The 12,800-nt window shown below is 63.3% G+C and overlaps 7 protein-coding genes across 7 annotated transcripts; 3 read left to right on the top strand and 4 right to left on the bottom strand.

The window, feature by feature from the left end:
- Window positions 1–34: 34 nt before the first annotated feature.
- OSTLU_33608 (predicted protein) lies at window positions 35–2,005 on the bottom strand (the record flags this gene model as incomplete). The annotated part of the gene is made up of 1 exon (XM_001419579.1): window positions 35–2,005. The coding sequence occupies one exon, from the start codon at window positions 2,003–2,005 to the stop codon at window positions 35–37; it is 1,971 nt and encodes a 656-aa protein (XP_001419616.1).
- A 1,005-nt stretch (window positions 2,006–3,010) lies between these two features.
- OSTLU_8287 (predicted protein) lies at window positions 3,011–3,475 on the top strand (the record flags this gene model as incomplete). The annotated part of the gene is made up of 1 exon (XM_001419787.1): window positions 3,011–3,475. A coding segment is annotated over one exon (465 nt), but the record flags the coding sequence as incomplete, so codon positions are not given.
- A 620-nt stretch (window positions 3,476–4,095) lies between these two features.
- On the bottom strand, window positions 4,096–4,413 carry OSTLU_8924 (predicted protein; the record flags this gene model as incomplete). Its single annotated transcript, XM_001419578.1, has 1 exon — window positions 4,096–4,413. A coding segment is annotated over one exon (318 nt), but the record flags the coding sequence as incomplete, so codon positions are not given.
- Window positions 4,414–6,206: 1,793 nt separating this feature from the next.
- Window positions 6,207–8,223, bottom strand: OSTLU_46552 (predicted protein; the record flags this gene model as incomplete). The annotated part of the gene is made up of 3 exons (XM_001419577.1): window positions 6,207–7,746; window positions 7,860–7,917; window positions 8,133–8,223. 3 exons carry the CDS (start codon window positions 8,221–8,223, stop codon window positions 6,318–6,320), a joined length of 1,578 nt encoding a protein of 525 aa, XP_001419614.1. The 3' UTR covers window positions 6,207–6,317.
- Window positions 8,224–8,469: 246 nt separating this feature from the next.
- OSTLU_33604 (predicted protein) lies at window positions 8,470–9,513 on the top strand (the record flags this gene model as incomplete). Its single annotated transcript, XM_001419786.1, has 1 exon — window positions 8,470–9,513. One exon carries the CDS (start codon window positions 8,470–8,472, stop codon window positions 9,511–9,513), a length of 1,044 nt encoding a protein of 347 aa, XP_001419823.1.
- A 76-nt stretch (window positions 9,514–9,589) lies between these two features.
- On the bottom strand, window positions 9,590–11,362 carry OSTLU_33603 (predicted protein; the record flags this gene model as incomplete). Its single annotated transcript, XM_001419576.1, has 1 exon — window positions 9,590–11,362. The coding sequence occupies one exon, from the start codon at window positions 11,360–11,362 to the stop codon at window positions 9,590–9,592; it is 1,773 nt and encodes a 590-aa protein (XP_001419613.1).
- Window positions 11,363–11,901: 539 nt separating this feature from the next.
- On the top strand, window positions 11,902–12,546 carry OSTLU_6853 (predicted protein; the record flags this gene model as incomplete). Its single annotated transcript, XM_001419785.1, has 1 exon — window positions 11,902–12,546. A coding segment is annotated over one exon (645 nt), but the record flags the coding sequence as incomplete, so codon positions are not given.
- Between the last annotated feature and the right edge of the window lie 254 nt (window positions 12,547–12,800).

The raw sequence follows: 12,800 nt of genomic DNA, 5'->3' as shown, positions 1-12,800 counted from the left end.
TTGAAGTATGATTACATGTGATAGTAGTACTCGTTTAACGCGAAGCCGTCGCCGCGTGCTGCTTGGTATTGAGGATGTCGTTGTCGATTCCCCTCGTCACCTCGGAGATGACGTGCGACAGATCCTCGAGCGTGTCCGTGATTAAGTTAGCAGGAAGATCGGTCATGAGTTGAGTGGAGCTCAACGTGAACTTTTCGCCGTCGGGACCGAACATCATAATTGGCGCGTTCGCAGGATCTGCGACCCAGTGACTCATCACCGTCGCCTTAGGCGCTAAACCTTGTTCGTTGATCAACGAGGAGGCGATCGCAAACGCCGAGTTTGCGCCGGATTGCCAGGCCTGGGGCACGCGCTCTTCATCGGACCCCGAACAAACACAAACCTTATACTCGTACACGATGTCAGACTGAAGCTCAACAAGCGCTTTCCAGCTGCCATCGGGGTCGTACGACATCGCGACGCCCGTGGCGAGATCCCAGTCATTCCATGAACCGACGATGACGAGGAACTCGTTCGGCTGCGGTGGTGGTACGTCGGCGACGCTGAACGTGTGCTCTACGATCGGGCTATCTTCGTTTACCATGCTCGTAAGACTGCGCAAGCGGTCGACTGCGTCGATGATCTTTGGTAGCGCAGAATCAAGTTCAGCGTACTGCCCGAGCGCTTGCGCCGCGTGCGCTTGCGCCGCGTGCAACTCCAAGCGCAAAGCCTCAATCTCCTCGTTGAGGGCCGTCACGTAGGAGTCTTCCGCTTGCTTTTCGGTTTGCATTCGCTCGCGAAGCACACTGTTCGCCTCGATTTCGTTCTTCAATTTCGCGACCAGTTCCTCGAGACGCTCTGATTCGAGTTTCATATCGGCGCCAGCGCCTTTCTGCGCCTCGAGTTGTGCTTCAAATCCGTCGCGCATGGCGTCGAGCTCTCGCTCAAGTTCGACCCTCGCGTCGCGAGCGCTGGCGAGCTCAGACTTGAGCGCACTGAGCTGTTCTTCGAGCTCGTGCTCGTTCGACGACTCAACGGCGAGGTTAGCGCGGGCGCCTTCGAGCTCTCGCTCAAGTTCGACCCTCGCGTCGCGAGCGCTGGCGAGCTCAGACTTGAGCGCACTGAGCTGTTCTTCGAGCTCGTGCTCGTTCGACGACTCAACGGCGAGGTTAGCGCGGGCGCCTTCGAGCTCTCGCTCAAGTTCGGCCCTCGCGTCGCGAGCGCTGGCGAGCTCAGACTTGAGCGCGCTGAGCTGTTCCTCGAGCTCGCTCGCCTTCGAAGTTTCCCACGTGAGATTCGTACGCACTTCGTCGAGCTGTCGCGCGAGCGCATCCTTCGCCGCACACACGCCGGCGAGTTCGGATTTGACGACTTCTTCAGCCCGTCGCGCCGAGAGTAGCTCTTCTTTCAAGTCGTTTGATGAATCCGACTTCCTCGTCAACTGCGCCTCGAGCGAACTGATTTGCTCGCGGAGAGATCCAGCCTCCGCGGAAAGACTCGCGAACTTGGCCTGTTCCTCGACGATGCGTCCGTGTAACTCTTCTTCGCGCGCCCCAGAGGCGGCGCGTTGTTCGTCGATGAGCGCTCTGAACTCGGTTTCCAGAGCCGTCGCGTTCGCGCGCATGTCCAGCGCGAGCGCGCGTTCTTCTTCGATGCGCTGTTGCATCTCATCCGCGTTCGCTTTGGTTTTCGCCTTTTCCGCCTGTAATCGCTCGAGCCATTCCTCGTTCAAAGCCTCCCTCTTGCTCACCTCCTCGTCCAAGAGTTGTTGCCATCGCAGCTGCTTGCTCGGAAAGTTTGGATCGTTCGCCTCCCACTGATCCAACGCCTTCGTCGCCCACAACATTAACGCGTACCGCTGTGCATACGTCACGCACGCGAGCGCCGCGACGGCGACGACGCACGCGGCCGGAACCAGAACCGCCCCGACCGCCGCGCCGTCTCGCTTCGCGACGACGTCTTCGACGACTTCGACGACTTCGGCTTCGACCGCCGCTTCGGCTTCCTCGAACGCCTCGGCGAACATCTCCACCACCGACCGATGTTCGCTCTCCGACACCTCCGACGTCGTCGCTCGCACCGTCCGAAACGGCCACACCGCCCTCGCGCTCGGGCTCGCGAATCCCAACCCGAACGCGATCGCCAACGCGACCGCGCCGCTCTCCCGAAGCCGCTCGCCGTCCCGGTCCCCGCGCGCTTCGTCCCTCCGTCCTTCGTCCCGCGCGCGCATCGCCCCGAGCCCGCGACGACGACGTTCGTTCGACGCATCGTCGCGCCGTCGTCGTCCCGCGCGTCCTTCCGCGCGCGTCGTCGTCCCGCGCCGTCGTTCGACGCCGCGCGCCGATCGCCGATGCGTCTTCGTCGTCTCGATCGTCTTCATCATCGTCGTCGCTCGACGTCGTCGCGTCGCGCGACGCGGTCGAGACGCCGTCCGCGCGCTCTCGATCGCGGTGCCCGTCGCTCGCGTCGCGCGCGCCTCGGCGCGTCGCGCGCGCGCGTCGCGGTCTCGCGCGATCGGCCGTCGCCACGCTGGAACGCGGCGACCGACCGGTCGAAACACCCGGGCGTGACCGAAACACCCGGGCGTGCGGGCGACACCGCCGCCGACGACGACGCGACGACGCGTCGCGACGCATCGCGACGCGCGCCGCCCGCGATGCGCGCGACGCCGGCGGTGCGCGCGTCCGCGCGCGTCCCGCGCGCGACGACTCGAACGCCGGCGACGACGAATCGACGCGCGGCGATGATGACGACGCTGACGCTCGCGCTCACGTCCACGACGCGACGCGACGCGGACGCGCGCGACGACGACGACGACGACGACGCGGCGACGTTTTACGCGCGGTGGCCGTATCGCGAACCTCGGGACGTGATTCCGTACCTGGAGCGGCGCGCGACGCGCGGCGACGGGGCGTCGATCCTCGAGGCGTACGACGCGTTCTTCGCGCGGTACCCGACGTACGCGCTGGGACGGGCGAAGGCGGCGCTGCTGGGACGCGAGCTCGATCGCGCGCCGAAGCTGGAGTGCTGCGTGGAGATCGGGACGTTTTTGGGGTACAGCGCGATCGCGACGGCGATGCGGTTTAAGAGCGCGAGGGCGAGGATGCTGTGCGTCGAGTACGAGGCGCGACACGCGGAGGTGGCGCGATGGGCGCTCGCGTACGCGGGGCTGGACGATCGGGTGCGAGTGCTGACGGCGGCGGGATCGGAGGCGGTGGGGGACGCGCGCGCGTTCGTGGAGAGCGTGAAGGGGGTCGGGACGACGGAGGGCGCGGATGTGTTGTTTCTCGATCACGCGAAGGAGCGGTATTTGCCGGATTTGAAGTTGTACGAAGACGCGGGCGTGGTTCGTCGGGGGACGATCGTCGTCGCGGATAACGTCGTGTATCCGGGCGCGCCGGGGTATTTAGAGTACGTCGATTCGAGCGCGGGTCGGTACGACACGCATTTATTGGAGGCGATGTTTGAGTATGAGCAGGTGTGGAAGGGCGAAGAGGGCGGGCCGAAAAAGGACGCGCTCAGCGTGAGCGTCAAGAGGGCGTAGCGTCTCGTTCGCGCGAAAGTTTGTAAATTACATTACGATTCTAGAGCATTCTAAGAGAGCGACAGGCAGAGCGTCAGCGTCAACATATACAGCAGCGTTGAAATAGTTCGAATCGGCGCGCTCGACGGCGTCGACGGCGGCGTCGTCGGCGGCGTCGACGACGGAACAGGCGTCGAGGAAGGCGGCGTGACGACGGGATGCACGTACCCCGTCGGCGTTGGATAGGCGGCGCAGTCTCGCTCGCGTTGTTGCGACAACGTCGGCAAAGGTGAAGTGTACGTCGGCATCACCGACGACAGCGCCACACACGAACCCAAACCATCGCACACGTTCGAGTGCACTCCCGCAGTCGCGGCGCCGCAGGGAAAGCCGAGCGACGCGTTTATCGTAGTAAAGCCAGCGTACAAGCCAGCGTAGCATGACGTGGCGTCCGAGAAGCAATACCACGGTTGAGCTCCTTCGCCACTCGAGCACGCGGTCGACGAGCCCGCGATTTGCGCGGGCGCGTACGCCGTTGCCGGACATCGCGCGGTGGACGTTCGCACGCCGCCGTACGTGTTCGCACTTAAATCCTGACACTTCCAATCTCGATTGCGGCACTCGTTTGCCCAACAAGCGCCTACATCACCGTTCGCGTCCGTGCAGGCGGTTCCATAAGCCGTGATCGTGTCCACAGGACACGATTTCGATGTTCCATCACACGTTTCCGCGGTGTCGCACGAGCCGAGCGACGCGCGACAAACCGTGCCCGACGCGGCAACCGTGCACGTCGAAGCGTCGCAGCAACCATCAACCGCGGAACACGTGGCGTTCGTCAAAAGCTGACACGTCTCTGCATTGCAGCAGTGATCGTAACACGTGCAGTTTTTGTCCGGACAATCGCACTGCTCCCCAGGCTCGACGATCCCGTTTCCGCACACCGACGTGCTCGCGGTTTCCGTCTCGAGTAAACATTCGTGATAAATATCGCCGATTTTTGCAGCGTATTCCGTCTTCGAGCACGTGCTCCAATCGACCTCGAGTTCCCAGTTAGCGTATACTGCCATGATCTGGCCGTACTGCGGACACGAGTCGTAATCAACGTGATCGTGCGAGAAGCCGAGTTGGTGACCGATTTCGTGCGCGACGGTGATGGCGTCTCGTTGCGAGCTGGCTTTCCAAACCATCGAGATCGCCGCGACTTGCACAGCGGTGAAGCAGCAGTACTTCAGCCCAGATATAACGTAACAGCCCCCCTCGGTGAGCATAGCGCTACCCGACGACACTCCCGGGGGCAGTTGTGAGCAGTATTTTGACTGCACGCAAGCGCCGCTGTACCCGAAGTCGGCGTACTGCGACGCTAAGCCAATAACGTGAGGCGAACTCTCACCAGGTTCGTCGCCGACGCCATAGAAATCGAGCCCTGAGAACAAGTGCATCATGTCGTGCGCCGCGATGGAGCCTATATTCGCCCGCCGCCACGCGTTAATGTCGTCAATTATTTCTTCCGCGGCCTCCTCGGAGCCAGAAAGCCACGTGAGCTCGTACGGATCTCCACCCGTGAACGATACGACGTCCTTCAGGATTATTTTGATCGGCGGCGAGAATGCGTTTTCGTACAGCGAATTTACGACATTCACGACGTAGAGCGTGTCCGCCTCTAACGCATCCGCGTCACCGTTAAACATTTGACACCGCGCGTAGTCGTTGACGACGACGAGTTCGATGTATCGCTGCGAGCTTTGCAAAAGCTTTCGGCGGCGGTCAGCGTCTTCCGGTTCCTTTGCCTCCTTCGCCTGCCGCTCAACCTCCTCGATGCTCATCGCGTTTCCATTAACGTCCAAGTACGTGAGCCTTTCCGGCCCCATAATGCGTGGTTCGTCAATCTTACCCCCCTCGTGCGCGTGCACGGTGCTCACGTTGAGCACGACGTATTCGAGCGCGTGTCGCCCGCTCGGCATCGTCCGCGAAGCCAAGTACGCCGCCGCCGCCGCCTCGCTCGCCTGTTCGAACGCGATCGTCACATTTCGCGAGCGTATCTGCCCTTTGACGAACCCATCGCACAGCGCGCACGCCGCCGCGGTTCTCACCGTCGCGTTCGTCGTCGCGCCCAAATACTGGCATCGCGCCGCGCCGCGCGCGCCGAACGCCCCCATCGGTATCACCTCGAAATCGCTCTCCCCGATCGTCTCCACGTGCGCGCGCGCGCTCGACGTCTCCGACGAAAGCTCGCGCGCGCGCCGCCCTCCCTCGCGTTTTCTCCGACCCTCCTCGCGTCGGCGTCTCGAGTCGGCGTCGCTCGCGCCCAGTCGCCGTTTCGCCGCGCACCCTCCCGACGTCAATTCCTCGTTCACCGCCACGCGCACGTCGTGCGACGTCCCGAACGCATCGAGCGTGAACGTCACCTCGGGCGCGTAGCCACCGTCGACGCTCGCGCGCGCTCGAACGTCGGTGAGCGTCGTCAACACCCACGCGGGCGCGCCGCGTCCCGATGCGTCATCGTCGTGCCCTCGCGCGGATTTCGCGCGCGCGAGGGCGCAGGCGGCGCAGATCGCGAGCCGGAACCACGCGCCGCGAAGTGTTTCGCGCGCGCGGGCGCGCGATCGCGCGATCGGGCGCATGGCGCGCGCGCGTGTGGCGACGCGAGCGCGGCTGTTGGGTGACGTTATGAAACTCCAGGTGGCGCGGCGACGCGGGTGAATATTTGCGTTGATTTCAAGAGCTAGTGATCGTCGTCGTCGTCGTCGTCGTCGTCGTCGTCGTCGTTTCATCCATCGCGCGAAAAAAGTCGTTTCATCCATCGCGCGAAAAAAGTCTAAAAGTTGAACCCGCCCGTGGGCGCGCCGGCGCCGAAGGCGAACTGGTCGCCCTGGACCTCGGGCATGAGGTTTTGCGCGTCGTCGTCCTCTAAACCGAAATACGTCTCCAAAAGACGCATCGCCTTTTGGTAAATGTCGTCGTTGGTGTGATTCTGTAACGATTCGATCTTCTCCAACCCCTCGGCTTCGTCGATGTATTGCGCGAAAACGTTCGGGGCTTCCATGTTGTCGCCGCGATCAGCCTCGCCGACTTTTAAAATGTTCTCCAACCCCTCGAGCGCGACGGTGACGATGCGCGCGTCGCTGCAGTTGATGAGATCACACAGCGGCTTGATGCACCCTTGGCTGACGAGATACTTGATCTGTTGATGCGTACCACCGCTCGTGGCGTTAGAAATCGCCCAGGCCGCCTCCTTCTTAATATCGAATTCGGCGTTGGCGAGCAACTCGACCAACGGCGGCACCATTTGCTCGTCAATGATGCTTTGGATTTGGTCCTTGTTACCGGCGGTGATGTTCGAGATCGTCCAGCACGCTTCCTTTTTAATGCTCTTCTTGTAGTCTCCCGCCAATAATCCGAGCAACGCCTTCAGAGCGTGGCAGTTGATGATGATTTGAGTCTGATAGTCGTCGCCGGTCACGATGTTACCAACCGTTCGAAGCGCCGGAATCAACACGCTCGGATGGTTGCTCGCCAAGAGCTCCACGAGACGTCGGCACACTCCAGCCTCGATAACGGCCTGGATCTTGTCGTTCGTACCGTCGCTAAGGTACGAGAGCGCCCAGCACGCATCAGTGAGCACCTCCTCGTCGTTCGAGTGCACCAAGCGAGCGAGCGCCGGAAGCGCCGCTCGCAACGCGCTAAAGTCAGGCTGAGGTTTACCGCGGCAAAAGTTCGACAAAGTCCACGTCGCGTTACGAAGCATCTGGATCTTCGCTTCGGCGTTGAGTTGCGCGAGGAGCGGATGCAACGCGTTGGCGTGCAACACCAAGTCGCGGCACCGCGGACTGTCGCCCGCGATGTTCCCGAGCGCCCAAACCGCTTGCTCGCGCACGTCGGGGTTGTCTGAACCCAACAGCGCGATAAAGATGGGCACAGCCCCATGATCGATCACGATCGCCGTGTGCTCGCTCGTACCAGAGGCGATGTTCGTCAGCGCCCACGCGGCTTCAAACTGCAACTTTGGAACATCGGTACGCTTTAAAAACTCGACGAAAAACGGCGTCGCGCCGGTCTCAATCACCTGATCGATCGGCGGCGATCGCTCGATGGAAAGAAGTTTACGAAACGCAATCGTTGCCTCGAGTTGCACGTTCGGATCCGGGTTCTTCAGCGCTTCAAGCATTTGCGGCAACTGCGCGAGCTTGCTCTGCACCGATCCCCCGCCCGGCGAACCCGTCATCGCCGTCGAATCCGACGCCACGCTTCCAGTCGCACCGTCCCTGCGTCATCATAAACCCACTTCGTCAGTCACCGTCCGATGAATCACCGCGCGTTCGCGTTTTCCGCCTCGCGCGCGTCGTCGTCTCGCGCGCACCTTCGCTTCTTCATCATCGCCTCCTCGCGCTTATCCTTACGAATCTGAATCATGTTATCTGCGTTCGCCGACCACCGCGCGCGCGCGTGCATCGTCAGTCCTTCGTCGTCTCCGCGTCGCCGTCGCCTCGCGCGCGCGCTGCGCGCGCGCGCGTCCACCGTTTTCGTGCCGCCAGATCATCCCACCGCGACTTAATCTCCCTCGCTTCGCGCCCGCGCGCCGTCTCCGCGCCCGTCCGCGCGCGTCATCGCTCGCGCGCGTCACCCCGCGCACCTTCGCGCTTCCGTCGCGCCTCATCGGCGTCGATGGCTTTCTTGAAGCCCTTCTTCCGTTCGCTCGCCTTGGACCCCGGGCGAAGACTCATCGTCCCGCGCGCGCGCGCGGCGTCGCCTCGGCGCGCGGTGCCGCCTCGCTCGCTCGGGCGCTTCGCGCGCGATCGATCGTCGACGCGGCGATCGCGGGCGACGCGGCGCGAAGTGCGGCGTCGCGAAGTGCGGCGACGACGCGACGCGACGCGCGTCGGATGGTGGAATGGATGGGACGGAGGATCGACGGCGCCACACCGCGACGCGACGCGACGCGACGCGACGCGACGCGACGCGACGCGCGCATGGGCGCCGCGCTGCGCCTGCCCACGCACACGGCGAACAGCAACAAGCGGCAGATCGCGCAGCACTTCGCGCCGGCGATCCCGGGGGTGTACGAACCTCCGAACGATTACTTGCATCGCAAGAACGCCGACGCGACGACGGCGGTGTTGGAGCGCGAGAACGAACGGCGTCGATCGCGACGGTCGACGGATGACGTGTGGTGCGGGACGAGCGACGACGAAGGGAGCGCGCGGGGGGGACTGCACGTGAGCGAGGATCATCAAGAGTGCGGCGCGTGCTTCGAACCGCTGTGCAAGGAACGCACGGCGGTGTTCGTGGACGAAAGCGGCGCGCGCACGTGTAAACATTTTTTACACGAGCGGTGCGCGCGAGCGGTGTGCGAACACATCGGATCGGTGTGTCCGATATGTCGGACGGCGTTCGCGAGCGCGCGGGGCGTGCCCTTTCCGACGGAGGACGCGAACGAGTGGTTTAGGCTTTGCGACGTCGATGGGAACGGGAAATTGGACAAAGAACAGGTGTTGACGGTGATAAGAGCACAGATTCCGGTGGATTGGAGGAAGATCGACAAGGATTTAGGGAGCTTGTGGGCGCGGTGGGACCCCGAGAGTTCGGGCGCGCTGGGCAAGGCGCAGTTAGTCGGCGCCGACGGTTTGTTGGAGTTCGTGTCCAAGAAATACCCGCCCAGGTTGCGAGAGTATAAACATGTACCACACGTCACAGATAAACGGGCGTGGTTTAAATTTTGGGACGAGGACGATTCGGGGACTTTGGAGAAGGATGAAGTCGTGCGAGCGCTCATAAAAACATTCGGCATCAAGGACGACGTCGCGCACATCCAAGACGTTCGCAGCATGGTCGAAAGTATCTGGTGTGTGTTCGATTTAGATGATAGCGGTGGTATTGATTTGACCGAGTTCTTACTCGAGGACGGCCTAGGAGATTCCATCATGGCGGCTTTCGCGGTGGATAAAAGAGCGGAGTTGGCGCAAAAGGAGGACGCGAAAGCGTCGCGTTCACCGAAACGGCCGCAAAAAAAATGAAATGTTATAGTCTTGTATCAAAATCGAACGAATATGTACGCCTTTGCTCGCAGTCGCGGTCGACAGATAATGTGTATTAGCGGCGCATCTGTTCGTACAGGTCCAACGCGTCGCCTTCGCCGTTGTTCAGTTTCTCGATGGCTTCGAGAGCTTCCAAATCGCGAAGCTTGGGCGCCTCTTGAGGCGGCGCGGCGAACATAGGTGCCGATGCCTTGGGAGCCGCAGCTTTCTTGATGGCCACAGCCTTGGGTCCGGAGGAGGGTGCGTTATCGCCGCCCAACAACGAGCCGCCCAACAACGCGGCGCCACCGCCGACGAGAACGGTCGCGGCGATGGCGCCGATAACGGCGCCAGAGATGCCATCGCCGCGCTCCGCCGCCGATCGAACTTGCGCGGCGGTCGCTTCGGCGAGCTCTGCGACCTCGGCGGCACGCTCAGCGGACTTGATGGCGCCAGACTTCAAGAAGAAGAGGACGCCGACGACCGGACCGTTGGCGAATTTCTCCGCAGCTTCAGCCTTACGAACCAAGCGTTCGGCGAAGGCGTCGGCCTCATCGGCGATCGCAAGCTTTTCTTCCTTGCTTAAACCTTCCAAATCCTCAACGCTCGGGAATTTGGATGGCAATTCGGCCACGCCAGACGATTTCCCACTCTTGGACATGACTTGAGTTCGCGCAATCGGCTCGGGCTTCGCCTTTTTCATGACTTGCGTTTTGGCCGGTGGTTCGCTGTCTTCGACGTTCTTTTTCGCAAAGAGTTGCGTGAACGATTTCTCTTCCTTGGCTTCCTTGGGTTCCGGCGCTGACTTTGGCTTGGACTTGAGGAGAGCGTTTGCGGCCTTGCGATCCGCTCGCTCGGCGGCTCGAGCTTCCTTTTCAGCCTGTCGCTCCGCTTCGCGCGCATCCCTTTCCGCTTGGCGCTCAGCCTTTTCCGCATCGCGGGCCGCGCGCTGTTGTTCCGCACGGACTCGCTTTTCGGCCTTGATACGCTCGCGCTCCTGTTCGATGAGCTGCTTTTCGCGTTTCTTACGTTCAGCCGCGTCTCTCTCTTCGGCGCTGCGATCGCGCTCGATGCGTTCCGCCTCCCGCGCCTTGGCTTCCTTCGCCTGAGCTCGTTCAGCTTCTGCGGCTTCACGCTCAGCGGCGCGTTGCGCCTCAGCTGCTTCACGCTCAGCATCCCGCGCGGCGCGCTCGGCTTCGCGCTCGGCTCGTTCAGCTGCGCGGCGCGCTTTGCGCGCCTCTCTGTCTTCGTCTTCGACGGCTTCACGCTCAGCGGCGCGTTGCGCCTTAGCTGCTTCACGCTCAGCATCCCGCGCGGCGCGCTCGGCTTCGCGCTCGGCTCGTTCAGCTGCGCGGCGCGCTTTGCGCGCCTCTCTGTCTTCGTCTTCGACGGCTTCCTCTTCTTCCTCTTGTTCTTCCTCCTCCTCAGCGAAAGAATCCGCGCGCGATGGGAAGCCCGCGCGAGGCGCATCCGGTGGCAAACCACTGCCGCCGACGCCCGGAATCTTCGGCATCTCAAACTTGGGAACTTCAAATTTGGGCGCGTCAATCTCGGGCGCGTCAAACTTCGGCGGCACAACCTTCGGCGCCTCAAATTTCGGCAACGACGGCTTCTTCGGCGGCGCACGAATCGGCTCGTCGTCATCGTCGTCATCCGCCGACGACCCGCCGCTCAACGATTTGAACGCGGCGAATCCGCCGAGACCGAGCACGACGGGAATCGCTCCGAGCAGCGCCCCCGGCGGCCCGCTCGACGCCTCCTTCGCCTCAATCTTCACCTTGCTCTTCTTCTCGCCCTTATTCACGATCGCTTTCGCCGTGTTCGAGTTCCCACCGCTCCTGGTCGCCATCTCGTACGCGTCCAGCGCGTTCGCCGTCCCCCGCGGCGTCGCCGTCGCCGTCCCCGTCGCCGCCGCCTCCTCCTCCGCCCGCGCCGCGTTCCGTTTTCCTCCGTGCAGCGCGATCGCCGCGACGCCGATCGCCGCGCGTCGTCCCATCGTTTTTTCGCGCGCCTCGCGCGCGTCCGCGCGCGCGCGCGTCCGCGCGCGTCCTCGCGCGCGCGTCGTCTCGCCATCCCTCTTCTTTCCGCCGATCGTCGTCGCCCTCGCGCGCGCGCGCGTCGCCGTCGCCCCTCGCGCGGTCGTCATCGCCATCGGAAGCGCGCGCGTCGCACGCGCGCTCTGCGTTCGCGTCGCTCGCGCGCGGCGTCGACGTGTGCGGCGCGGATAAGGCGGCGTCGACGTCGCGCGGCGTCGACGCCACTCGGCGTCGACGCGCGGCGTCGCGAGTCGCGATGCCCGAGCGGCGGTACGCGTGCGCGGCGCTCGTGTCCGGCGGCAAGGACGGCGTTTTGGCGGCGATCGAGACGTCGAGGCGCGCGGACGCGACGGTGGCGTGCCTCGTCAACCTGTGCCCGAGGGACGCGGCGACGCGCGAGGTGGACTCGCACTGCTTTCAGACGGTCGCGCACGAGTGCGTGGGGGCGTTCGCGGCGTGCGCGGGGTTGGACGTGTACCGCCGACGGATCACGGGGCGGTCGAAGGCGCTGGGGCTGGAGTACGGGGACGGAGAGGAGGGGGACGAGGTGGAGGATTTGCGCGCGGCGTTGGCGGCGGCGAAACGCGAGCGACCGGATGTGAATAGCGTGTGCTCGGGGGCGATACTGAGCGATTATCAGCGGTTGCGGGTGGAAGCGGTGTGCGCGAGCCTGGGGCTGACGTCGTTGGCGCCGCTGTGGCGCGTGGAACAGCGAGAGGTTTTACGGCGGGTGGAGGCGGAGGGCGTCGACGCGCGTCTGGTCAAGGTGGCGGCGATGGGATTGGATCCGGGGAAACACTTGGGGATGTCCATCGCGGACGCGAGGGAGACGCTGATTAGGGTTGAAGATGAGTACGGGTCGCACTGCGCGGGCGAAGGCGGGGAGTTTGAGACGCTCGTGGTGGATTGTCCGATGTTCGCTCGCGCGAGTTTGGCGATTACGGAGACGAGGACGGTGAAGACGAGCGAAGATCGATTCGCGCCGAGCGGTCACTTGGTCATCGACGCGTTTGACGTCGTGCTCAAAGAGAAGGGGGATGAAATCGCGCCCGGGAGGGTGATTTGGGTCGAAGACGACGCGCCTCGCGTGAGAGCGTCGGCGACGGCGTCCGCGACGTTGGAGTTCACGGCCGAAACCGAAGGTTGCGTTGCAGTCACAGGTACGACCTGCCGTGTGCATCACACGATAGGCTTAGTGGGTTCGATACTTTCGGTGTCTTTGCGCGCCGCAGATCCAGCGAGCGAGACGCA

This window comes from Ostreococcus lucimarinus, chromosome 9, assembly GCF_000092065.1.
Source record: "Ostreococcus lucimarinus CCE9901 chromosome 9, complete sequence".
In the NCBI taxonomy this organism is placed as follows: Eukaryota; Viridiplantae; Chlorophyta; class Mamiellophyceae; order Mamiellales; family Bathycoccaceae; genus Ostreococcus; species Ostreococcus sp. 'lucimarinus'.
The sequence above is the reverse complement of the archived record's forward strand: the minus strand, read 5'-3'. Positions and strand labels throughout refer to the sequence as shown.